Source organism: Bos javanicus, chromosome 4 (genome assembly GCF_032452875.1).
Source record: "Bos javanicus breed banteng chromosome 4, ARS-OSU_banteng_1.0, whole genome shotgun sequence".
In the NCBI taxonomy this organism is placed as follows: Eukaryota; Metazoa; Chordata; class Mammalia; order Artiodactyla; family Bovidae; genus Bos; species Bos javanicus.
The window spans coordinates 113,993,169-114,019,528 of record NC_083871.1 but is presented as its reverse complement, the minus strand read 5'-3'; the positions used below and the strand labels follow the sequence as shown (position 1 = coordinate 114,019,528).

The 26,360-nt window shown below is 45.5% G+C and overlaps 2 protein-coding genes across 6 annotated transcripts; both read right to left on the bottom strand.

The window, feature by feature from the left end:
* Window positions 1–686: 686 nt before the first annotated feature.
* LOC133246640 (GTPase IMAP family member 5-like) lies at window positions 687–26,270 on the bottom strand. Of its 2 annotated transcripts, none has more exons than XM_061415158.1 (3): window positions 26,210–26,270; window positions 5,714–5,762; window positions 687–1,881 (listed from the first exon to the last, which is right to left on the bottom strand). In XM_061415158.1, exons 2-3 carry the CDS (start codon window positions 5,754–5,756, stop codon window positions 998–1,000), a joined length of 927 nt encoding a protein of 308 aa, XP_061271142.1. In that variant the 5' UTR covers window positions 5,757–5,762; window positions 26,210–26,270; the 3' UTR covers window positions 687–997. The 2 variants fall into 2 exon arrangements, with proteins under 2 accessions (XP_061271142.1, XP_061271143.1); XM_061415159.1 differs by lacking the exon at window positions 26,210–26,270 and adding an exon at window positions 11,049–11,249.
* Window positions 21,841–26,299, bottom strand: GIMAP1 (GTPase, IMAP family member 1). Of its 4 annotated transcripts, none has more exons than XM_061415144.1 (4): window positions 26,210–26,299; window positions 24,265–24,488; window positions 23,778–23,826; window positions 21,841–22,832 (listed from the first exon to the last, which is right to left on the bottom strand). In XM_061415144.1, exons 3-4 carry the CDS (start codon window positions 23,818–23,820, stop codon window positions 21,979–21,981), a joined length of 897 nt encoding a protein of 298 aa, XP_061271128.1. In that variant the 5' UTR covers window positions 23,821–23,826; window positions 24,265–24,488; window positions 26,210–26,299; the 3' UTR covers window positions 21,841–21,978. The 4 variants fall into 4 exon arrangements, with proteins under 4 accessions (XP_061271128.1, XP_061271127.1, XP_061271126.1 ...); XM_061415143.1 differs by lacking the exon at window positions 26,210–26,299 and adding an exon at window positions 24,991–26,203; XM_061415142.1 differs by lacking the exon at window positions 24,265–24,488 and having other exon boundaries at window positions 26,210–26,292.
* Between the last annotated feature and the right edge of the window lie 61 nt (window positions 26,300–26,360).

The window sequence follows — 26,360 nt, the reverse complement described above, 5'->3', positions numbered from 1 at the left end:
AAAATGGGAGTGGGCAAACCACAGCCTGCAGAGCAAATCAAGGCTGAGGCCAGTTCTGTATATAACCTGTGAGCTGAGGAGGGCTTTTATATTTTTTAAAGGGTGAATAAATCAAAAGAAGCAGAATGTTTCATTGCCACATATGAAAAGTTCATGCAATTCAAATTTCTAAACTTGTAGGGAATGCAGCCTTGCAGATCACTTCCTTCTTGTCCAGGGTGGCTTTCATGCTCAAGAGGATGGTTGAGTGTTGAAGGAGACCAGATGGCCGGCTAAGCCTGAATTCCTACACTTATCATCTGGCTGTCATCCAGCCCTGCTCTAAGGATTTCTGGTTCTTTAATTTCCCAGTGGCTGAGTATCAGAGATCTTCCTCCTCACCCCGTCTTCAGGGCCTTCTTCCTTTCTCCCCTAGCCTCTTCACACCCCAGAGATGTCCCAGAACATCCTAGTCTTTCTCTCTTGTGGAGTGTATAATTTTTTTTTTACACCCTACAAGGAAGTCAGAGTATCTTTCATATAAAATAAGCAATTTCAACTGTAAAAAGTAGGTCCCCAGTAAGATGCTTGCTCACACAGCATGTCAGTCCACTCACTTTCCTTTATGCAAACTCCTCGATATTTCTTGATGATGTGCATTTAGTTTATTATTTGCCTTCACCATTTTTAACACAACAGAAAGGGAATTTTTTTCCCCCTTTGGATTTTATTTACCTAAAAAGCAACTGAAGAAAAGGGATGGCATGTCTGATGCAAGGAAGCGAAATTGTAAGTGAAATTATGTAAAAAGAAAATAAAGTTCCTGATCAACATAGATATCAGTTCAGTTCAGTCGCTCAGTCGTGTCTAACTCTTTGTGACCCCATGAACCACAGCACACCAGGCCTCCCTGTCCATCACCAACTCCCAGAGTCTACCCAAACCCATGTCCATTGAGTTAGTGATATACTGACTCTGAAAAAAATGGAAGCTGACGGCAGATGTCATCTGAAAATGCTCAGCCTTGATGGGTACACAAAATAATTACAATGGCAAGAAAAATCAAAAGGCACAGGACAAGAAGAACAAATATTTTGACATGAGAAACAATCCAGGCTTTGAGTCGGAGGAGCGCCTTGAAGGCAGAGTTTCTCTCCGCCTCTTTCAGGTCTTGCTTTTGCTTTGCAACCTGCAGCCGTACCTTGTCCAGGTAGCGCCTCTGACCTTCTCCATGGGCGCCACCCCCCATCTGCAGGAGCATCTGTGCATCAAAGAAGAGCTCGTTGGTGAGGAAGGCACTCTGGTGCTCCCGCTCCAGCCCCTCGATCACAGCCATCAGCTGGGCCAGCTGCTCTCTCTGCTCATCCCCCAAGGCCCGGTTGTTGAAGGCACAGTACCTCCGCCCGCACTCCCGGACCAGGCGCCTCAGCCTGAGGTTGTCTGTGTTTGCCACGTACTCATCCAAGGATCCGCCCTCTAAGTCTTCCTTGTGGGTGAAGAGGATGACCATGTATCTCTCAGCTCCTGCCCCAAAGACCTCCTTCACCCTGGTCACGGCCACCACATCCTGCTCGGTGAAGCGCCCCAGCTGGGTCACCAGCAGCAGCACGTGGGGCCCTGGCACCGACAGCAGGTAACAGGCTCCGATATTCTCATACACCTCTTGATCCTGGGCCTCAGCCTCGAAGATGGGAGGCGTGTCCACCACCACGATGCTCCTCCCATTCCACATGCCTGTTGCCCTCTGACACTTCCTGGTCACTGCCTGGGCCCCCAGCTTGGACTCAAACACGGGCTGGCAGAGGATGCTGTTCCCGGTGGCACTTCTCCCGCTGCCTGTTTTCCCTACCAGGATGATCCTCAACGAGGAGGAAGGTTCAAAGCCCTGATGTTCTATTCCGCCTGTTAAAAAAAGAATTTTCTTGTTTTACCATAGTAGTGATTCTTTTTTTTTTTCTTTAATTTAAAATTTTTATTTACTCTTGAAGTAGATAACGAGCTGGCTTAAAACTCAACATTCAGAAAACTAACATCATGGCACTGGTCCCACCACTTCATGGCAAATCGATGGGGAAACAATGGAAACAGTCAGAAATTTTATTTTCTTGGGCTCCAAAATCACTGCAGATGGTGACTTCAGCCATGAAATTAAAAGATGTTTGCTCCTTGGAAGAAAAGCTATGACAAACCTAGACAGTGTGTTAAAAAGCAGAGACATCACTATGCCAACAAAGGTCTGTTTAGTCAAAACTATGATTTTCCCAGTAGTCCTGTATAGATGTGAGAGTTGGACCATAAAGAAGATTGAGCACCGAAGATTTGATGCTTTCGAACTGTGGAGAAGACTCTTGAGAGTTGCTTGGACTGCAAGGAGATCAAACCAGTCAATCCTAAAGGAGATCAACTCTGCAGATTCATTGGAGGGACTGATACTGAAGCTGAAACTCTAATACTTTGGCCACCCGCTGCAAAGAAGAGCTGACTCAGTAGAAAAGACCCTGATGTTGGGAAAGACTGAAGGCAGGAGGAGAAGAGGACAACAAAGGATGAGATGGTTGGATGGCATCATGGACTCAGTGGACTTGAGTTTGAGTAAACTCCGGGAGATGGTGAAGGACAGGGAAGCTTGGTGTTCTGCAGTCCATGGGGTTTCAGAGGAGGACATGACTGAGTGACTGAGCAACAACAAGCTGATGAGCATTGTTGTTTCAGTTTCAGGTGTACAGCAAAGTGATTCAGTCATTCCTATGTGTGTATCTATTTTTTTTTCAAATTCTTTTCCTATTTAGATTATTTAGAATACTGAGCAGAGTTCTCTGTGCCATACAGTAGGTCTTTGTTGGTAGATTTGTCTTTGTTAGTGATTCTTAAGATTTTTCTATCACTGACTTTTTGTGGTATCTCATGAAAGCTATGGACCTCTCTCTGCCAAACAGTGATATGAAAATCATACAGATGTTTGCATACAAATTTAGGTTGCTCTTGACTGGTAGGAAGCCCACATTGGGAGCCCAAGCTTGGACCCATACCCAAAAGCCAGAACTGCTACACTATGAAGGATGCTCCAAGGACTTCTTCAGGACCAATGAAACACAGATTTTTGGAAAGAAAAATGATCCTTTGCTTTTCCCATGATGTTACTTAGGCCAGTTTCATGCTAATCTCAGGTGAAATTACAAGGAGGTGAGGATAAATCATAAACAAGAAAATATTATCATCTGCTTTTCACCCACTAGTTCCCAGGCACACAGACTGCTCATCACAGTCATCTGAACCCTGGGAGTAAAGGAAGTCTCAGATGTTAGAGTCTCAGTGACCTCCCACTGAGGACCAGCTGAATGTCCCTGGGTTTCTGCTCTTAGAGTAGGGATTTGAATATTGGAAAGTGAGCTTGTGGTTAATGTCAGGGACAGAGTCTGACAGATGATCTTGGATGGGTGGCTGAAGAAGAGATGATAAGAACATTCAGTTCAGTTCAGTTCAGTCACTCAGTAGTGTCTGACTCTTTGCAACCCCATGAATTGCAGCACGCCAGGCCTCCCTGTCCATCACCAACTCCCGGAGTTCATCCAAACTCACGTTCATCGAGTCGGTGATGCCATCCAGCCATCTCATCCTCTGTTGTCTCCTTCTCCTCCTGTCCCCAATCCCTCCCATCATCAGAGTTTTCTCCAATTAGTCAACCCTTCACATGAGGTGGCCAAAGTACTGGAGTTTCAGCTTTAGCATCATTCCTTCCAAAGAAATCCCAGGGCTGATCTCCTTCAGAATGCACTGGTTGGATCTCCTTGAAGTCCATGGGACTCTCAAGAGTCTTCTCCAACACCACACTTCAAAAGCATCAATTCTTCGGTGCTCAGCTTTCTTCACAGTCCAACTCTCACATCCATACATGACCACAGGAAAAACCATAGCCTTGACTAGACGAACCTTTGTTGGCAAAGTAATGTCTCTGCTTTTCAATATGCTATCTAGGTTGGTCATAACTTTCTTTCCAAGGAGTAAGTGTCTTTTAATTTCATGGCTGCAATCACCATCTGCAGTGATTTTGGAGCCCCCCAAAATAAAGTCTGACAGTGTTTCCACTGTTTCCCCATCTATTTCCCATGAAGTGATGGGACTTGATCATGATCTTCGTTTTCTGAATGTTGAGCTTTAAGCCAACTTTATCACTCTCCACTTTCACTTTCATCAAGAGGCTTTTAATTCCTCTTCACTTTCTGCCATAAGGGTGGTGTCATCTGCATATCTGAGGTTATTGATATTTCTCCCGGCAATCTTGATTCCAGCTTGTGCTTTTTCTAGCCCAGCATTTCTCATGATGTACTCTGCATATAAGTTAAATAAGCAGGGTGACAATATACAGCCTTCACGTACTCCTTTTCCTATTTGGAACCAATCTGTTGTTCCATGTCCAGTTCTAACTGTTTCTTCCTGACCTGCATACAGGTTTCTCAAGAGGCAGGTCAGGTGGTCTGGTATTCCCATCTCTTTCAGAATTTTCCACAGTTTATTGTGATCCACATAGTCAAAGGCTTTGGCACAGTCAATAAAGCAGAAATGGATGTTTTTCTGGAACTCTCTTGCTTTAACAATACATATTTTGGAAAGATCATTCATGTGGCTGATAGAATTACAGGAAATTATAACAAAATTGTTGGTGTTGGTCAGGGTCAGTCTGTACCAAGAGCTAAGTCTTCTAGGGATGAAGAGAGTGAGAATGCAAGGATTTCTGGAGTTCTTAAAAGCCCAAATGAATTAAATTCATTTTAGGCTCCTAAAATCTGTTATTTTACTCCTTTTACTCTATGTTGGTCTTGCCTTTGCTTAAGGATTCTGGATTTTTTTCAAACATGATTACTAAATCTCTGTGGGGGAAATTTGGGCTTCCCAGGTGGCACTAGTGGTAAAGAAGCAGCCTGCCAATACAGAAGATGCAAGAGACCCAGGTTTGATTCCTGGGCCAGGAAGACCCCCTGGAGGAGGGCATAGGAACTCATTCCAGTATTGTTGCCTGGAAAATCCCATGGACAGAGGAGCCTGGTGAGCTACAGTCCCAAGGGTCACCAAGAGTCAGACACAATTGAAATGACTTAGCATGCAAACATGGGGAACCTGCCCTCTTTTCAGCTGAGCACAGGTAGGGAAAGACATTTTGGTTCCAAATCTCCTGACTTCTGACTTGAAATTTTGTTTTCACATTTCCCATACATCACCACGCAGGGCAGAGCTTCACACTTGGGTGTGTGGGCTATGCTGATGGCAGGGAAGATAAACAACAAGATGAAAGTGAAAGTCACTCGGTTGTGTCCTACTCTTTGCAACCCCATGGACTATACTGGGGCTGCCCTTGTGGCTCAGCTGGTAAAGAATCCGCCTGCAATACAGGAGACCTAGTTTGATCCCTGGGTTGGGAAGATCCCCTGGAGAAGGGAAAGGACTATACAGTCCATGGAATTCTCCAGGCCGGAATAATGGACTGGCTAGTTATTCCGTTCTCCAGTGGATCATCCCAACCCAGGGATTGAACCAAGCTCTTCCTCATTGCAGGTGGATTCTTTACCAGCTGAGCCACCAGGGAAGCCCAAAGAACGTGATAGCTAACTTTTTCTTCTGCAGTTTAAAATAATTGGTTTCTCTTCTGTCTCAATATTTGAGGTCAGGGAGTGGAGGAGGGAAGACAGTGATTTTCCCCTGGTGTCCAGAGAGCATGAGAATTTGGAGGGTTTCTTACCTTCAGCCATGGTTCCGTATCTGCTCCTCTGAAGCCCTTCCATTAGTTTCTGGAATAAAAAGAAGAAAGGAATAAAAGCAAGTGTCCTTATAGGAGTTGGTCCAACCAGTCCATTCTGAAGAAGATCAGCCCTGGGTGTTCTTTGGAAGGAATGATGCTGAAGCCAGTACTTTGGCCACCTCATGCGAAGAGTTGACTCATTGGAAAAGACTCTGATGCTGGGAGGGATTGAGGGCAGGAGAAGGGGATGTCAGAGGATGAGATGGCTGGATGGCATCACTGACTCGATGGACATGAGTTTGAGTGAACTCTGGGAGATGGTGATGGACATGGAGGCCTGGCGTGCTGCGATTCATGGGGTTGCAAAAAGTCAGACAGGACTGATGGACTGAACTGAACTGAACTGAAGGCCTGAGAACACCTGCAATTTAGACAGCCAAAAATAATTATCTTTACATGAGTCATTTCCATTGCTAACTTTCTAACTTATATTTTGCTTTCAAATACCCATATATAACTTTAAGCAAGACAGGTGATGCTAGGTTATGTTAACATAGTGAGCTCTTGCTATTCTTCCTCCTTCTGCAGGAAAGCAAGAAATGTTTGAATATGCATTAGTTGATTATCTCCCTTCAAGCTGAAAAGGCATGAAATAAAGAAAGCCTTCTTCTAGGAATGAGAAGTTGGACTTTTTATTAGTTTATTATTAGAATCAAGGTAGGCAAACTTGTTAGACTAGACAATAAAAGTTGCCTTACTGTAAATGAATAGTGGTTTGTTTGAAGTACTGGGCATTTCCAGTCCCAGAAACTCTTTGTATCAGATGGACATCCCAGTGGCAAAGAGGAAAGTACAATGCACCTTCCAGTGGGAGTGTGGAATTGGGGTCCAGGGCTCCTTTGAGGATGGACATGAGAGGGAGAAGGGGAAGAGGCCCGAACATAGTCACCATCCTCCCTTCCTCTGAGCAGCTGGGGGAAGAGAAACTGGTGCCCTGACTGAGGGACAGAAGCAACATTAGGGACAAATTCAGGATAAAGTCATTGCCTGCTCAGTTTTAAATCAAATGTCTTTAAATCAATAGCCACTGTAAAAAATCCTAGTCGATGTCACCAGAAATTAGCAAAACCGTGGAGATAAAGGTTTCATTCAGCTGAGGCATGCTATTGTGCCATTCTTCTTGGTGCTAGAAAAGATAATTGTGCATTAGAAAAGGCAAGCCTGCAATATGCAAGTATAATTAAAATGAACTCTGAGCCTGTATTTTATTTCATCAATGTTAAAGATTATGCAGTCATGAAACAAACATTTTAAGGAGAGAAATACACAGAGGAATGAAATGAATGCCCACCATTTGCAATGAACAAATCTCAGCATTTTGGCATTGTTATTGCTGCTATTCTGTTGGACTTAAAACATTAAAAGAACATCACACATATAGCTCCATTTCTTTATTTTCTGACTACTCCACTTCCCAGTCTCATTCTCACTCTTCCTTTCAGAGGTAATCAGTATTCCGAGATGTTTATGTCTCTTTCTCAATTGTGTATTTACACTTGTACATACACATCGGTCTATAGTTAAGATATAGTACTTTTTGGTATTTTCATCTTTTATGGAAGTGACATTATTTATGTAATATTTTATCTAATTCTTTCTTAACAAACATTTGGTGTTCCAAATACATCCTTGCTACTACCAAGAGTGCTGCAGAAGAGTCCTGCACACATCTTGTGCACGTGACAATCTCTGGGATGGACTGCTTCCACCTGACTAGATGTTGCCAAGTCCGACTCCAGTAGACTTGTGCTATCAGGCTGGCAGCAGCCACATGTAAGCATCCCTCAAGTCTTCACTTACACTTGGTAATACTAGATTTTTAATTTTTTGGTTACCCTTTTGGGCATACATTAGAATGTCTAATGTCTTAATTGGTTTAAACTTGCATTTTATTGATTAACATTGAATTCAGAATGGTTTTCATAACTGATTTGCTTATTTAGGTTGATTCTGGTATTACTACCTTTTTTACATTTTTATATTCACACAGTCGGGATGCATAGAAATGGTCCCCATTAGGGAAACCATCCCTTGTCACACTGTCAGAATATATTAAGATAACTTCCTTCCTTTCCTTTTTCTCCCATACCCGTTTCCCTTCCTTCAGCCCCAGAAGAGCATTTTCCTCACCACTTTTTCCCACATGCTGTCCTTGTCTCTGATAAATTATACTCAGTTCAGTTCAGTTCAGTCGCTCAGTCATGTCTGACTCTTTGCGACCCCATGAATCGCAGCATGCCAGGCCTCCCTGTCCATCACCAACTCCCGGAGTTCACTCAAACTTGAGTCCATCAAGTCGGTGATGCCATCCAGCCATCTTATCCTCTGTCGTCCCCTTCTCCTCCTGCCCCCAATCCCTCCCAGCATCAGAGTCTTTTCCAATGAGTCAACTCTTCGCATGAGGTGGCCAAAGTACTGGAGTTTCAGCTTCAGCATCATTCCTTCCAAAGAACACCCAGGGCTGATCTCCTTCAGAATGGACTGGTTGGATCTCCTTGCAGTCCAAGAGACTCTCAAGAGTCTTCTCCAACACCACACTTCAAAAGCATCAATTCTTCGGTGCTCAGCTTTCTTCACAGTCCAACTCTCACATCCATACATGACCACAGGAAAAACCATAGCCTTAACTAGATGGACCTTTGTTGGCAAAGTAATGTCTCTGCTTTTGAATATGCTATCTAGATTGGTCATAACTTTCTTTCCAAGGAGCGAGCATCTTTTAATTTCATGGCTGCAGTCACCATCTGCAGTGATTTTGGAACCCCAAAAATAAAGTCTGACACTGTTTCCACTGTTTCCCTGTCTATTTGCCATGAAGTGATGGGTCCAGATGCCATGATCTTCGTTTTCTGAATGTTGAGCTTTAAGCCAACTTTTTCACTCTCCACTTTCACTTTCATCAAGAGGCTTTTTAGTTCCTCTTCACTTTCTGCCATAAGGGTGGTGTCATCTGCATATCTGAGGTTATTGATATTTCTCCCGGAAATCTGATTCCAGAATGTGCTTCTTCCAGCCCAGCATTTCTCATGATGTATTCTGCATATAAGTTAAATAAGCAGGGTGACAATATACAGGCTTGACGTACTCCTTTTCCTATTTGGAACCAGTCTGTTGTTCCATGTCCAGTTCTAACTGTTGCTTCCTGACCTGCATACAGGTTACTCAAGAGGCAGGTCAGGTGGCTTTTGCTAAAACTGAACAAATTCTCTGACATCGTTTCTACCTCAGATGAGATTTTCTATATAATGGAATGAGTATATCAATGTGGTAAAAATGATGAAGATAGTGGTGACAATGTTGATGAACTTTACCATCATAATAAATCTCTGTGCATTTATTTTAATTTTAAAGTTTCTTTTATGTCCATTATTTTAATTGTTCTTCAAAATTCCCTATGATGTGACCAAGATAGGTATTAACTTTTCTATTAAAATATTGGGAAACTGAAACTTAACTGCTCTGCCCATGATCACACAACTGCCATGGGGCTAAGAGCAAAAAATGACACATTTTGCCTGCATATTCTCTTAGATTTATCAGGGCAGAAAAGTGATTATAAAGTCAACCAGCTTCTTGAAACATCACATACCATGTTGCCATCCCTGGTCAGGACAAAACTGAAGCCAACAGGCTGGAAGCTTGCCCTAAAGCCAACAAAGAGAAGTGTATTGCAAAATTTGGGGTGCATTTTTTAAAAAATTCAAACATAAAATTGCAGGGGACAGAAGTTGCTCAGAAAGGAAGGATTTCAGTTTTAAATGATCTTGTGTTTTTCTGTGGCTTGATGATCAGTGTGACCCAGATGGAGCTCTGTGGCTGCCACAAAATGCCATCAAATTTCCGGTTGGTGAGCAGAGGTGCAACACCGTCCTCCTGAACCATCTTCTTAGTGGGTCAGGCTGCCGAGGAGACACATCCCACTGAAGAATGGATTTATTTTTTTTTTTTTGGGTGGATATTAATAAATACCAAAGTGTCCAGAGACTGGTCAGAAAGGATATTAATGGAGATGCTGAAATGACAGGATATTAAAAGGACTGAATCAAGCCTAGGAAGACATCTGGAAGTAGTGTAAACCTGAAGCAATGTGACACGTGTCAATTGCAGAGTAGACAAAAGCAGAAAAATGAAGAATGGAGGCAGATTTCTTCTCCACAAAGAAAATCTTAATCCTCCCCAAACGGGATCAGGAATCATGATAGAGACGATGTGCAAGCAGAGATTATAAGGGTATCTGACAGGAACAGCAGGAGGAGCTAACTTAGGGAGGAGGCTGAAGCAAATGAACATCATATACCTTCTGATCTTTAAATTGGACTAAACTGATATAATCTTGACAATACATTATTCTATCAAACCATAGGAAAGCGGGCTGTCTCATGTATGCTGTTTCTGGAAAGGTAAAAATATTTTTCATTTTTCGTCATTCATGAGTCTCTCCTTCCCGGTGTGCCCTAGTCCCTCTGTTTCCTGGCATCGCTGGTTTCACAGTTTAGCATCATAATTTCATAACACAGCTCTCACAGGGGGTTGACAGCAGACCAAGGATGGTTCCTGTACACTCTGGAGTCTCTCTGCCATAGAATCGAGTTCTACATCGTGTCGCAGGAAACGTGTGGTGTCTCTGGGGGAGAATGGGGTGGCTTTCAGAAGATCAAGGTCTTGGAACAATGTCCACTGAGAGGTTTCATTGGGAACACGTGACTCAGCGAGAGTACTCTTCCTGTGGAGCCCTAGGAATGGATTCCTGCACCCTGCCATCTCTGGGAGGTGGTGCTTGTTACGGATGGGCCGGGGGTGGTATTGGAGAAGTTAAGAAGGTAAAACTTAAGATGTTCGCTCTACCTACTTAGGGCACCTTGTGAATTTGAGTTTTTCTCATCTGTCAAATGAAAGAGACTATTAGTGAAGCTCTGTGAAACCCTGTGAAGCTTGTGAAAATCAAAGGAGCTAAGAAGTAGGCCACGACACGGAAAAGATCGCAGCCCTGTGGAAAGCGATAGGCTATGAACGCGGAGTGAGCCGTTCCCAAACCCGCTTCAGTCGCACTGGGAACCCGCTGTTGTACATAACGCTCTCTATGGGCGCCGGGTTTCACTGACAGGGGAGCCCAGAGGCATGGATCCGGTGTGAGGTCGCACCAGAAGTCAGTAGCCCTGATTGAACTGCTGGCTCCAGACGCCCTCCCCAGCCCCAGCTCCCCTCCTGCTTTGCTCCTCGCCGCTCACCCCCCGGTCTCCCCAGAACCCCGGGACCCCCGCCAGTGTCCCCTTACCAGGCGCGGTGCAGCGGGCTGGGTGCGGGCGGGTCGGCGAGAGCGCGCGGCAGAAGGTTGCAGGGCACGACTGTAGGATAAGAAAGAAAGTGGGGCTAACGGAGGGCGCCCCCTGTCCCCTCTGGGCGGGGAGAAACTGCTGCCCGCCGAAACTCGAGAGCACTGGGTTCAGAGCGTGCGCCACCCCCCGCCCCTCAGCCTCTACTCCCCAACCCCGACTGCACTCAGGGATGCTTCCTGTCAGAGACCGCGAGCGCCTCGCCCCCTCTCATTTCCTCTTTAAGACGTGAGAGAAGAAAAGAACTGATGTTTGGATTGTGAGAGAACAAAATATGGACCCCCGCCAACTCCCCGTCCCTCACCCCCTCCTCGCTAAAGCCCACTGGTTGCCTCCGTAGGAGTGTTTGGTTATGCGGAGAACTTCTTTACCCTCAGTGCAAAGCTGGAGCAAGGTGCAGAACAGGATAGAATGGAACCCTCTTCCTTTCCAGAAACTCCGCAGAACTGGGGGTCAGAGAGCCACTGTCCTTGTCTTTTGTTTTTGGGGTAGAAGTTTCTGTTCTTAGGGAGTGTGTGTGTGTGTGTGTGTGTGTGTGATTTTTGAGGAGTGGTAGGCAGTTCTTTTTGACTGTGTGGGTCACAACAAACTCTGAAAAATTCTTCAAGAGATGAGAATACCAGACCATCTTATTTGTCTCCTGAAAACTGATGTTTTTGAATTGTGGTGCTGGTATGTGGGTCAAGAAGCAACAGTTAAAACTGGACATGAAACAACTGACTGGTTCAAAATTGGGAAAGGAATATGTCAAGGCTGTATATTGTCACCCTGCTTATTTAACTTATGTGCAGAATGTGCTGTGCTTTGCTTAGTTGCTCTGTCCTGTCTGACTTTTTGCAACCCCATGAACTGAAGCCCACCAGGCTCCTCTGTCCATGGGGATTTCCAGGCAGGAATACTGGAGTGGGTTGCCATGCCCTCCTCCAGGAGATCTTCCCAATCCAGGGACTGAGCCCAGCTCTCCCTCATTGTAGGTGGATTCTTTACCATCTGAGTCACCAGGGAAGCCCAAGGATACTGGCGTAGGTAACCTATCCCTTCTCCAGGGGAACTTCCTCAGCCAGGAATTGAACTGGTGTCTCCTATGTTGCCACGGTAGAGTCTGCCTGCAATGTGGGAGACCCGTGTGTGATCCTTGGGTTGGGAAGATCCCCTGGAGAAGGGAATAGCAACACACTCCAGTATTCTTGCCTGGAAAATCTCATGGATAGAGGAGCCTGGCGGACTACAGTCCACAGCATCGCAAAAAGTCAGACATGACTGAACAACTTCACTTTCACTTTCTCCTGCATTGCTGGCAGATTCTTTACTAGCTGAGATACCTGGGAAGCTCTATAAGCAGAATACATCATGTGAAATGCTGGGTTGGATGAATCACAAGCTGGAATCCAGATTGCCAAGAGGAATATCAACAGCCTTAGATATGCAGATGATACCACTCTAATGGCACAAAGCCAAGAGGAACTAAAGAGCCTCTTGATGAGGGTGAAAGAGAAGAGTGAAAAAGTTGGCTTAAAACTCAGCATTCAAAAAACTAAGATCATGGCATCCAGTCCCATCACTTCATGGCAAATAGAAGGGAAAAAAGTAGAAGCAGTGACAGATATTATTTTCTTGGGCTCCAAAATCTCTGCAGCCACAAAATTAAAGGATGTTTGCTCCTTGGAAGGAGAGCTATGACAAACCCAGACAGCATATTAAAAAACAGAGACATCACTTTGTCATTAAAGGTTCATATAGTCAAAGCCATGGTTTTTCCAGTAGTCATATACAGATGTGAGAGTTGGACCATAAAGAAGGCTGAGCACTGAAGAACTGATGCTTTTAAATTGTGGTGCTGCAGAAGACTCTTGAGAGTCTCCTGGACACCAAGGAGATCAAACCAGTTAACCCTAAAGGAAATCAGCCCTGAATATTCATTGGAAGGACTGATGCTAAAGCTGAAGCTCCTATATTTTGGCCATTTGATGTTAAGAGCTGCTGCTGCTAAGTCGCTTCAGTCGTGTCCGACTCTGTGTGACCCCATAGACAGCAGCCCACCAGGCTTCCATGTCCCTGGGATTCTCCAGGCAAGAACACTGGAGTGGGTTGACATTTCCTTCTCCGATGCATGAAAGTGAAAAGTTAAAGTGAAGTCGCTCAGTTGTGTCCAACTCTTTGTGACCCCATGGACTGCAGCCCACCAGGCTCCTCCGCCCATGGGATTTTCCAGGTAAGAGTACTGGAGTGGGGTGCCATTGCCTTCTCCAGTTAAGAGCTGGGTCATTGGAAAAGACCCTGATGCTGGGAAAGATTGAAGGTGGGAGGAGAAGGGGACAACAGAGGATGAGATGGTTGGATGGGCATCACCGACTCAATGGACATGAGTCTGAGCAAGCTCGGGGAGTTGGTGATGGACAGGGAGGCCTGGCATGCTGCAGTCCATGGGGTCACAAAGAATCGGACACGACTGAGTGACTGAACTGAATTGAACTGAAACTTAATGGGAGTAAAGAGTGAAAGGAAATACAAAATAAGAATTGGGCCAAGAATGAGGTTGAATATAAGACATTCCCTCATAGCTCAGTTCGTAAAGAATCCGCCTGCAATGCAGGAGACCCCTGGTTTGATTCTTGGGTTGGGAAGATCTGCTGGAGAAGGGATAAGTTACCCACTTGAATGGGTACCACATGGACTATACTGGGGTTTCTCTTGTGGCTCAGCTGGTAAAGAATCCGCCTGCAATGTGGGAGACCTAGGTTTGATCTGTTAGGTAGTTGGAATAGGAAAAAGGAGTCCAGAATCAGATCAGATCAGATCAGATCAGTTGCTCAGTCATGTCCGACTCTTTGCGACCCCATGAATCGCAGCACGCCAGGCCTCCCTGTCCATCACCAACTCCCGGAGTTCACTCAGACACACGTCCATTGAGTCAGTGATGCCATCCAGCCATCTCATCCTCTGTCGTCCCCTTCTCCTCCTGCCCCCAATCCTTCCCAGCATCAGAGTCTTTTCCAATGAGTCAACTCTTCGCATGAAGTGGCCAAAGTACTGGAGTTTCAGCTTTAGCATCATTCCTTCCAAAGAACACCCAGGGCTGATCTCCTTCAGAATGGACTGGTTGGATCTCCTTGCAGTCCAAGGGACTCTCAAGAGTCTTCTCCAACACCACAGTTCAAAAGCATCAATTCTTCGGTACTCAGCTTTCTTCACAGTCCAACTCTCACATCCATACATGACCACAGGAAAAACCATAGCCTTGACTAGATGAACCTTTGTTGGCAAAGTAATGTCTCTGCTTTTGAATATGCTGTCTAGGTTGGTCATAACTTTCCTTCCAAGGAGTAAGCATCTTTTAATTTCATGGCTGCAGTCACCATCTGCAGTGATTTTGGAGCCCAGAAAAATAAAGTCTGACACTGTTTCCACTGTTTCCCCATCTATTTGCCATGAAGTGATGGGACCAGATGCCATGATCTTCGTTTTCTGAATGTTGAGCTTTAAGCCAACTTTTTCACTCTCCACTTTCACTTTCATCAAGAGGCTTTTGCGTTCCTCTTCACTTTCTGCCATAAGGGTGGTGTCATCTGCATATTTGAGGTTATTGTTATTTCTCCTGGCAATCTTGATTCCAGCTTGTGTTTCTTCCAGTCCAGCGTTTCTCATGATGTACTCTGCATAGAAGTTAAATAAGCAGGGTGACAATATACAGCCTTGACGGACTCCTTTTCCTATTTGGAACCAGTCTGTTGTTCCATGTCCAGTTCTAACTGTTGCTTCCTGACCTGCATACAAATTTCTCAAGAGGCAGATCAGGTGGTCTGGTATTCCCATCTCTTTCAGAATTTCCCACAGTTTATTGTGATCCACACAGTGAAAGGCTTTGGCATAGTCAATAAAGCAGAAATAGATGCTTTTCTGGAACTCTCTTGCTTTTTCCATGATCCAGCGGATGTTGGCAATTTGATCTCTGGTTCCTCTGCCTTTTCTAAAACCAGCTTGAACATCTGGAAGTTCATGGTTCACATATTGCTGAAGCCTGGCTTGGAGAATTTTGAGCATTACTTTACTGACATGTGAGATGAGTGCAATTGTGCAGTAGTTTGAGCATTCTTTGGCATTGCCTTTCTTTGGGATTGGAATGAAAACTGCCCTTTTCCAGTCCTGTGGCCACTGCTGAGTTTTCCAAATTTGCTGGCATATTGAGTGCAGCACTTTCACAGCATCATCTTTTAGGATTTAGAATAGCTCAACTGGAATTCCATCACCTCCACTAGCTTTGTTTGTAGTGATGCTTTCTAAGGCCCACTTGACTTCACATTCCAGGATGTCTGGCTCTAGGTCAGTGATCACACCATCATGATTATCTGGGTCGTGAAGATCTTTTTTGTACAGTTCTTCTGTGTATTCTTGCCATCTCTTCTTAATATCTTCTGCTTCTGTTAGGTCCGTACCATTTCTGTCCTTTATCGAGCCCATCTTTTGCATGAAATGTTCCCTTGGTATCTCTGATTTTCTTGAAGAGATCCCTAGTCTTTCCCATTCTGTTGTTTTCCTCTGTTTCTTTGCATTGATCGCTGAAGAAGGCTTTCTTATGTCTTCTTGGTATTCTTTGGAACTCTGCATTCAGATGTTTATATCTTTCCTTTTCTCCTTTGCTTTTTTCTTCTCTTCTTTTCACAGCTATTTGTAAGGCCTCCCCAGACAGCCATTTTGCTTTTTTGCATTTCTTTTCCATGGGGATGGTCTTGATCCCTGTCTCCTGTATAATGTCACGAACCTCATTCCGTAGTTCATCAGGCACTCTATCTATCAGGTCTAGGCCCTTAAATCTATTTCTCACTTCCACTGTATAATCATAAGGGATTTGATTTAGGTCATATCTGAATGGTCTAGTGGTTTCCATACTTTCTTCAATTTCAGTCTGAATTTGGCAATAAGGAGTTCATGGTCTGAGCCACAGTCAGCTCCTGGTCTTGTTTTTGCTGACTGTCTAGAGCTTCTCCATCTTTGGCTGCAAAGAATATAATCAGTCTGATTTTGGTGTTGACCATCTGGTGATGTCCATGTGTAGAGTCTTCTCTTGTGTTGTTGGAAGAGGGTGTTTGTTATGACCAGTGCATTTTCTTGGCAAAACTCTATTAGTCTTTGCCCTGCTTCATTCCATATTCCAAGGCCAAATTTGCCTGTTACTCCAGGTGTTTCTTGACTTCCTACTTTTGCATTCCAGTCACCTATAATGAAAAGACATCTTTTTGGGGTGTTTCAGTGCAATCTCAAAATCGACAGAATGATCTCTGTTCGTTTCCAAGGCAAACCATTCAATATCATAGTAATCCAAGTCTATGCCCCAACCAGTAACGCTGAAGAAGCTGAGGTTGAACAGTTCTATGAAGACCTACAAGACCTTTTAGAACTAACACCCAAAAAAGATGTCCTTTTCATTATAGGGGACTGGAATGCAAAAATATAGGGGACTGGAGCCCAGAATGGTGGTGGCTAAAAGACTAGGAAGGGAAAAGCCTGATAAAAAAGAACAAAGGAAGGTCTGAGGACTGGAGTGAGGACCTCAGGTAGAACAAACAGCACTCCTGGCTAGCCCAATTTACATAGGTCAGGCCCAGGGGAGGGAAAAAACATAAAAAGAGGAGCCAAAGGGCGGGGTGGCGGGGGGAGGTCTCTCCCTTCCTCTCTCTCTCTTTCTCTCCCTCCCTCTTTCTCTCTCTCCCCTTTCTCTCTATCTCTGTCTCGCACTTTCTCCCTCCTTCCATCCCTCCCTTGCTCTCTCTCTCTCCCCTCTTTGAAGTCTTTTGGGTGAACATGCCCTCACGCCTGGAGGATGTATTTTCGTTTATTTTCTAAATAAAACTGAGCTGTAACACAGAGCTGTGACACTGATCTGTCCGAGAGCTGTAACACAGTCTCTCTGAGAGCTGAGACATGGTCTGTCAAAGGGCTTTAACGTCTGTTGCCTTAAATTTTTGTTGCGACGAGACAGAACGGAGGAAATTATACACTCCCTTGACAGATCCCTGGGTTGGGAAGATCCCCTGGAAAGAGGAAAAGCTACCCACTCTAGTATTCTGGCCTGGAGGATTCCATGGACTGTATAGTCCATGGGATCGCAAAGAGTAGGACATGACCGAGCGACTTTCACTTTCATAAGATATAAAATAAAACAAAATACTACATTATTTTGGAAGATAACTACTTTAAAAGAAAAAGTAAAAGACAAATTTAGAAAAAAAAACCTTAAAATATTTATTGCTGAAATAAGCAAGCACAAATCCAGTTCTATAAGAAAAGGCATATATTACCACTATTAGATGAAGGCTCCAGGGCAGGAAAAAAAAAGTCCTGGGTCATAGTCTAGCTCTGGCTTCCTCAAGGACTTATAGGAATTCCTCTTCTAGGGCATTCAGTCCACATGGTATTCTTTGGAAGGAGTAGTGGCATCTGTACAGCCAGGCTGATGAATACTGAATATTGTGCATAATTATTGAATCTTGTACAACACTGAAAATGGTACAAGACTAGGTAAGAGGGTATGCAGTGTTTGAAATCTGCTTGAAAACCTCATCATGGCCAAAAACAACTCTCAGAAGTAAGCCAAAGATGAACCTCTCTGTGTAAAATGAAGCTGATTCAGGCAGTAGGGCATGGAAATATGAAAGAAGCTTACCAACACATTAACGAGGAATAAAAGGTGAGAGGAGACCTATGTAAATGATATGAATATATATTCACTTAGAGCATTTTTGAGAAGTTATAGTGTTTTGATCCTGTGTCTGGTTAAGGAAGCTCTTTTTATATGACAGGAAAAATAGTTTCAGGTTCTGATTTGCCACTTTTTGCCTTTAGAAAATCACTTGATTCTCAGTAGATTACTTTCCTCTGCAAATAAAAGGTTCTTAATGATAATTATCCTTCATACTTCATGAGGTAGTTTTTATCATAAAATATTAATCAATAAATTATTATAGTATTCTCTCTAAAATTATGTTTTCTATTTTATGATCAATCTTGCATTATTTTCCTTTATTATCTATTTTGTATTCAATTCAGTTCAGTTCAGTTGCTCAGTCATGTCTGACTCTTTGTGACTTCATGAATCACAGCACGCCAGGCTTCCCTGTCCATCACCAACTCCCGGAGTTCACTCAGACTCACGTCCATCGAGTCAGTGATGCCATCCAGCCATCTCATCCTCTGTCGTCCCCTTCTCCTCCTGCCCCCAATCCCTCTCAGCATCAGAGTCTTTTCCAGTGAGTCAACTCTTCGCATGAGGTGGCCAAAGTACTGGAGTTTCAGCTTCAGCATCATTCCTTCCAAAGAACACCCAGGGCTGATCTCCTTCAGAATGGACTGGTTGGATCTCCTTGCAGTCCAAGGGACTCTCAAGAGTCTTCTCAAACACCACAGTTCAAAAGCATCAATTCTTCAGTGCTCAGCTTTCTTCACAGTCCAACTCTTGCATCCATACATGACCACTGTATTACATGTGTATTATTAAATTATATATATTTAAACTTTTTTTGGCTGTGCTGTGTAGCATGTGGGATCTTAGTTCCCAGACAAGGGATTGAACCCATGCCCCCTGCAGTGGAAACATGCAGGTTCCAGGGAAGTTCTGACATCATTACACTTAAAAAACTAAAAATTGTGTCTTCCGTTTACTTATGAGTCTGTGCTATGCTGTGCTTAGTCACTCAGTCGTGTCTGACTCTGCAACCCCATGGAATATAGCCTGTCAGGCTCCTCTGTCCATGAGGATTCTCCAGGCAAGAATACTGGAGTGGGTTGCCAAGCCCTGCTCCAGGGGATCTTCCCAACCCAAGGATCGAACCCAGGTCTCCTGCATTGCAGGTGGATTTTTTACTGTCTGAGCCACCAGGGAAGTCCTACTTATGAGTCTATATAGCTCTAAATCTAAGAATTAGAAACTAGCAATATTTTAGAGAATAAGTACAACTTTGATTGTACTTTGTAAATATATTTGATGACTAATCATACGGACTTTTTATTACCACTAGCACCCGACTCTGTGGAATAGAATAATATGGAATAGTTATTATTATAAATACTAAGTGTGGAGTATTCACGAGTATGAAATTTATGTATTTCTGAGTATGAGTATGAAATTTATTTATGAAGATTATTATTATGATGTTTCCTCTACACTTTTCATTTCTGTATCATATTCTTATGGAATTTAACCTACAAAGTGCTTTCTTTTGCATTAGTTCATCATACATATTAAGATTAATTTTAATATACACATCTCAAGAAAAGATGAAGCCCCATGGCCACAAAGTCTCTGAGCAAGTTCATAGGGGTGGGTTTTAGAACACAAGCCCTCTGCACATCTTCTGCTCTTTCTACTGTACCCCACAGCGGTCCCACTGGTACCCAAACAGGGCATTTTACCCACAATGTCAAGCCTTCTTCTGATCCTATACATTTCTAGATGCTACAGTTTGCACGAGAATTTGACAATCCTAACACTCATATTTGGGGCTTCCCTGGTAGCTTAGATGGTAAAATATCTGCCTGCAATGCAGGATACTTGGGTTCAATCCCTGGGTCAGGAAGATCCCCTAGAGAAGGGAATACAACCTACTCCAGTATTCTCGCCAGGAGAATTCCGTGGACAGAGGAGGCTGGCAGGTTGCAGTCCGTCAGGTCACAAAGAATCGCACACAACTGAGCAACTAACACTCATATTTGTCTTAAAAATCGTATTTACATTTACAAACAAGACAATAAGTAATGATAGAAATTGGAGGGTATAGATGTACATTTGGATGTGAGAAAATGAAAAAATGAAAGAACAGCAGGTTAAATTCAGTTCTGTGGTAAGCAGTCTTGGCCCACAGCGCGTGCTCGTGCACACGTGGTCCTGGATGGGCAAGCTGCAGACCTGGCGGTCCCCGCCACAACGGCCCTTTCCTGGGCGCCTCAGTTTGTAGAAAGATTTTCTCTCTGGCTGAGAGTCCCTGCATGGGCCCAGCAGGCAGCTAAAGAAGGAATTGATAATAAATTTTTTTCCAGCTAAACTTCACTGAGTCTAAATCACTGCCCTCAGGCCCCCCTCCAACTGCAGGCAGCCTTAAGGCCAGAGTCCATCCCAAGTCTCCCTAGAACTTTACTCTGAGGTGGCATTGAAGCGCATGCGCATAGATTCCTGCTCCACGGAAACTGGGATGGCCTTAGGGTGCCTGCGCACAACCTCACTCCCCCCGCCCTCCATTATCCCTCTGGCCTGCTCCATGCCCCCCGCACATCACCCTCCCCCTTAGCACACTTGAGCCCTGATAGTCTTGGGGTATCTGCATCCTGCTGCATCCACACCACCTAACTAGGGTGTGGCTAATAGAAAGGCTTCCCTTTGAAGTGTTGTTTCAGAAATAAGGAAAGGATAACGATAACGACTGTTTACACAACGTAAGGATGTGGTTCAAGGACTTAGGTGGGTTGACCCACCCTCTGTAAAAACCCATAACGGTGCAGCCACACCTAACCTCGAGTTCTCTGTGGCTCTCTGCTGATGCACCTGCGGCTTCCTGTCTTCTCTGAAACAGGAACTTTATTATTATTTGCATAAAAATCCAGATAGATAACTACATTGAAGACATTGCATGTTATTTTCCCCAAATCTTACTTCATTTGGGACAGACATGAACCATAACACATGCTAGAAAATTTGAAATTGTGTTATTTTCAGTACAGTCACATTTAACTTCTTGGTTCTAAGTCATTGTACTGGTAAATAAACTGATGTATGTGTGTGTGCGCTCAGTCGTGTCCAACTCTTTGCAACCCCATGGACTGTAGCCCACCAGGCTCCTCTGTCCATGGGATTTTCCAGGCAACAATACTGGAGTGGGTTGCCATTCCCTGCTCCAGGGTATCTTCCTGACCCAGGGATCAAATACGCAGCTCATGGGTCTCCTGCATTGCTAGGTGGATTATTTTGGTGGCTCAGCTGGTAAAGAAAGAGACCTGGGTTTGATCTTTGGGTTGGGAAGATCCCCTAGAGAAGGGAAAGGCTGCCCACTCCAATAATCTGGCCTGGAGAATTCCATGGACTGTCTAGTCTCTGGGGTTGCAAAGAATTGGACAGGACTTGCAATGTCACCTGGAATTAAACATTAACATGTTTGACTGTGATTTCTCTTTCCTTGATGATAATAAAAATCTGCAAGGTCACTGAAGGGAGATCACTACCTATAAGAACTAGAAAATAGCAAGAAGAGTCTGTATAGGCTATGGTCTGAATGCTTGTGTCCGCCCCCTCCCCCCTCAACATTCACAGGTTGAAAACCTAGTCTGGAGAGGAGGGTATTAGGAGGTGGTGTCATTGGGAAGGTCTTAGGTCAGGAGGGTAGATTCCTCATGATTGGAATTAGTGCCTTGTTCTAATTGAGTGTGAGGGCACAGTCAGAAGTTGGCATTCGCAATCTCAGGACTCTCCCCCAAACCCGATCATGATCATGGACTTCCAGCCTCCAGAACTGTAAGGAATAAATGTCTGTAGTTTTTAAGCCACCCAGACTGTGTGTGTGTGTGTGTTTTTAAAATAGCGGTCCAAAGAGAGGAAGGCAATGTCTAAACAAACAAACCAGCAAACACACACAACCTCAAAATAAAGAGTGGGATTCCTTTGCTAGGAATCCATTTTCTACCAAAAACTGCCATTTTACAATTTCTCACAGATGATCAATACCTCAAAATAACTAAACACATTTTTAAGGATGTTTTAAAGTGGTAAACTTTATTTTAAAACTATGTGCTGGAGTAAGCATGAAATTTCTGAAAACTGATTCCTTTGAAATCCCCCTTCAGATCCAAGTGTCCAGGTCCTTTCTTGCCAGGTGACCTGCAAGACTGAGGTCACACCGTCACCGCCTCGGGCCGACGCCTGCAGAGCAGGTACAGCAGGAACAGGGCGCCCAGCAGGGCGGCTAGGCCCAGCTTACACCGGGTCCCCAGCCCCGCCTTGGGCCACCGCCACAGCCCGGCCAGCGGCCACGTCCGCGCGCGGGCGGCCAGTCGCTCCGCCACCCTGCGCAGCCTCTCCTCGGGACTCAGCCCGCCCAGGGTCTGCGCCAGGCGGTACACGTCGTTGGTGTAGGGGGCGCCGCCGTGGTCCCTCACCAGCTCCTCCACCAGCCCCATCAGCTCCCCGACCTGCGCCTCCCGCTCCCCGTCAGCCGCTCGGTTGTCGAAGGCGCAGCAGCGGCCCCCGCACTCGGCCACCAGCTCCCGGAGCGCGCGGTTGTCGGTGTCGCGCACGTACTGCTGCAGCGAGCCCCCGTCCAGGTCCTCCCTGCGGGTGAAGACCACGACGGCGTGCGCCGCGATGCCCGCCCCGAAGAGCGCCTTCACCCCGCGCCAGGCCTGCAGGTCCTGGGCGGTGAAGCGGCCGAGCTGGGTCACCAGGAGCACGGCGTGGGGCCCCGGGGCCGACAGCAGGTAGCAGCGGCCTCTCTCCTTGAAACCCGGGTCTGCCTGGGCGACCTCGGGGCTGAAGAGGTCCGGGGTGTCGAGGACTTCCACGTCCCACGAGGCCCAGCAGCAGCTCCCCGTGGCGCAGGCCCTGGTCACCGCTGTGGTCGCGAGCCTGGAGAGGAAGTGCTTCCGCTGGAGGATGCTGTTGCCCGTGGCGCTCTTCCCGGTCCCCGACCTCCCGGCCAGGAGGAGGCGCAGCCTGCGCTCCTGCAGGGCGGACCTGAACTCCTGGAAACCTGTGGGCAACGGTGGTCTGTAAGTTTCGGAACCTGAGAGCAACATGTCCCGGTTCCCGGGTCACCTGGACGCCTTGCGAGCAAAGGAGAACAGAACGCTTCCACGGTTGTGTTTGGGGCCAGACCTTTACTGAGTGACCTGGTGTGAGATTTGGGCACTCCAAGGGGGTCTCTACCCGTCTATTTCTCCCGTCTTTGGCGTCACACGTGCAGCTGTAGGTGCTCCAGCAGCTGCTGAATGTCTCTCTAGAGGATGCGCCTTTGTAATACAGGCCATTACTTCGTCTGATATGATCTGTCATCCAGGCTGTGCAGAGCTGGTCCCCAGTGACAATTTCTGTCTTATTTTCCCTGATACTGTCCCACTGGAGAAAGGGGTGGGGCAGTGGGCCCAGCCGGGAGGGCTATCTGGAGTCCCAAAGCCGGAGATTGAATCATAGACCTGTCCTCTACCAGCCTGGTAACCCTGGAGAGCTGCTTAATCTAAGTGTTAAACCTCTTCTGCACAAACGGAATCAATATTGTAGCGCTGTACTCAAAGGCTGTTGGGAGGATAAGACCAGGCCATCTCTCTTCCCTCCCTCCTCCTCCTCTCTTCTTCTCTCTCTTTAAACTGCTGTCTAATAACCTCCATCCATGTTCACTAACACCTTCTACCTGGTGAATCATGTTCTCTCTAATACACGATCTGATGCCCTCTATGTCCCCTTCTGTTCATTCATTTTACTTTGGGAACAGAGCTGCAGGTTAGTCAAAGAACTTAGTATCTCACAGCAGGGTGGGGGTACAGATCCAGGTGAAGTGCCAGCTCCAGGCCTCTTGCTGCTTCACCCCAGCATTGAGATGCCTCTCGGCTTCTCTCTGTTCAGTCTTGAATTAGCCCATTCCCCTACTACCTAGAGCTCACTCCTGGGGACAAACACTCATTGTGAGACGTGTTCTTACCATAGGCATTTTCTTCATCTCTTGGCATCTTCCGTCCTCCCATGATTACCTGAAAGAATCCCAGACGCAATTTGTTCATTCACTCATTCATCAAATAGGTGTAACTGCCTACAATGTCAGGTCAAGTCCAAAATGCTGGTGACCCCACTGTGAGAAGGTCATAGTTCCTGCCCTCCTCTGAGCATCGGAGTTTAGGGAAGGAGGAGCCTGGTCTGGGTTGGGATGATGCTCTGAGAACACCTGGTGAGCTTGGCTTTGTCTTCTCAGGGCCCCCAAATGCAAAGAGCAAAGGGGAGATAACACTTAATCCCATCCATGCCAATGAGTAAACTTAAGATGTTAATTTCTCCAGGTGATTCCATGTCAGGTGGTGCTAATGGTAAAGAATCCGCCTGCCAATGCAGGAGATGCAAGAGATGCGGGTTCGATTCCTAGGTCAAGAAGATCCCCTGGAGAAGGAAATGGCAACCCACTACAGTATTCTTGCCTGTAAAATTCCTGGACAGAGGAGGCTGTTAGTTTGCAGTCCAAAGGGTCAGCAAAAGTTGGACACGACTAAGAGACTGAGCACCTATGTCAGTGACGTAAGCTGTTGGAAACAAGATTTCCCAGGAGTTTCAGCAGCGAGGGTGGTGATGGAGGGTGGGCTTGAGAAAACCCCGAGAACAAGAGTTTGCTCACTGACTGAGGATCTACCTTAGGGTCGCTGGCCTGTGAAACAAGCAAGAAGAAAATTGGAAAACAGACGTATTTCCCAAACTCATCTGGAGAGTTTCTGCTCTTAGATAACAACATAGTTTGACTTCTCCTTATGTATCTAAATATGGGGAGACTGGGATGCTCTCCTCCAGCTCTTTATGTTCTGGCCCTTGAGTCTGAGGCTTCTCAAAGTACAATGATTACACCCACTCAAACATCATTTAATACAATTAAACATTTTGTGGTCGTTTGCCTGATCATGCAAGCTTCTGAACATGAGCCCACAGTCTCTGCTCAGTCTACTTCTCTAGCCTCATTTCCAATGAATCCCACCTCGCCTGCCCCCTCTTCACCCCTGCCCTCAGTCTGCCACTCCAGACACAGATTTCAGCACCCTTTCCCAACCCACCTCGGGCTTTCCCTCCCAGGACTCTTCATCCCACCCTACATTTCTGCCTGAGTCCTGTCTGTACTTCAACATCCATTTCAAATTCTACCTCCTCATGTCACCCACCTGTTTCCTGCAGGTAACTGTATTCAATCCCATTTGGCACCAACAGGGAAGGAAAAGCAAAGGGAGAGGCTGGGTGAATAACCTCTCTCTGGCCAGAGGACTCAGAGGGCAAATTTGTCCAGAACTCAAGCCGAAGCTGTTTGTGTTTCTGCAGTCACTCTCCTGCTGCCCCATGCAAAGCTTTCAGTAAAGTTTACCCCGGGGCAAATCACATGATATGATTAGTTATTTTGTGTCTAGGCATCAACAAAGTCCCATAATTGACATCAGAGCAGAAATGAAGAAAGAGCCATAAGATTCAAACCCTAGAAGAAGAGTAGCTAAAGCAAGAGGTCCTCACCAAAGGTGGAAATGAGGAAGTGTGCTACAGGGAATCCACAAAACTCTCGAGTAGGTCATTGGGATTTCCAGATAGTTTGAAATGTGGGTTAAAATCATTTAAAATAAATTTTAAGAAGGTGATAAGCTCTTCCTGAAATTTGGGGTGATAAATAGCTCTTTTTTATTGTAAAGCATTTGAATTCCTGTATTTTGAATACTCTGAAAATTCAAAGTTCATGTATCTCAGTGCCTCTCAAATATGTTGTTTTTCAGAACTACTTGAATGTTCTTTAAAAATGTCAATTCTGGGGGGACCATGCTCAGAAATTCTGATTTATGAATCCAGTGTATCTGATATCATCAGTCCACACATCAGAATTAAGAAATGAGCCGTTTATTCAGACCCCTTCATTGTACAGATGAGGAAACTGAGGTGTTCCTACAGCAGGGGTGGGAGAGACTTGAATTAGGGAGCCAACGTGTCAGGGCTCATGAGGACGAGGGGTTGAAGACCTGGTTCCTAACCTCTTTAGTCTCTTGAGGGTCCCTTTCTGTGGACAGAGGGGAGAGGGGGCATCTGGGGCGGGGTTTCCTGATTCAACACACTGTAACTTGCTCTAAGTTAGATTGCTTTGGGGCCACAGGAAAGATCTTTTGCCTGTGCTGAACGTGCAGTTTGAGCAACGTTGAATGCCTTTTAAAATGCATTTTACTCCTGGACATGGTTCCAGTACAGACTTTTTTTACTGTATGGGGGAGGTGTGGAAGGAGACAGACATGTGTGCCCTCCAGACTGGGGACCATGCTCATAAACCTTTTTTGAACTTCCTGTATTGGAAACTTTGAACATCTTTACAAATCCAGATGCCCCATCTTAATGAGTCCAGCTGTTACTCACCCGAAAGGTGCCTGGTGGAGCCTGGGTGCTCAGACAGTAAATGCTCTCAGAACCATGTTCCTTCTGGTTAGTTGTAGCTCTTGCTCCCTGCGGGGCTCACCTTTCCTGGTGACAGGCTCTCACCAGTGATCCAAGAAGGCCCTGATCTCTG

Coding starts and splice junctions, on each gene's coding strand:
- GIMAP1 (XM_061415141.1), bottom strand. CDS start 25,164: ATGGGGCAGCAGGAGAGTGACTGCAGAAACACAAACAGCTTCGGCTTG. Junction 23,827..24,990: donor CAGTTACCTGCAGGAAACAG/GTGGGTGACATG, acceptor GGATTCTTTCAG/GTAATCATGGGAGGACGGAA. Junction 22,833..23,777: donor AGATGAAGAAAATGCCTATG/GTAAGAACACGT, acceptor CGTTGCCCACAG/GTTTCCAGGAGTTCAGGTCC.
- LOC133246640 (XM_061415158.1), bottom strand. CDS start 5,756: ATGGAAGGGCTTCAGAGGAGCAGATACGGAACCATGGCTGAAG. Junction 1,882..5,713: donor ATACGGAACCATGGCTGAAG/GTAAGAAACCCT, acceptor TTTTTTTAACAG/GCGGAATAGAACATCAGGGC.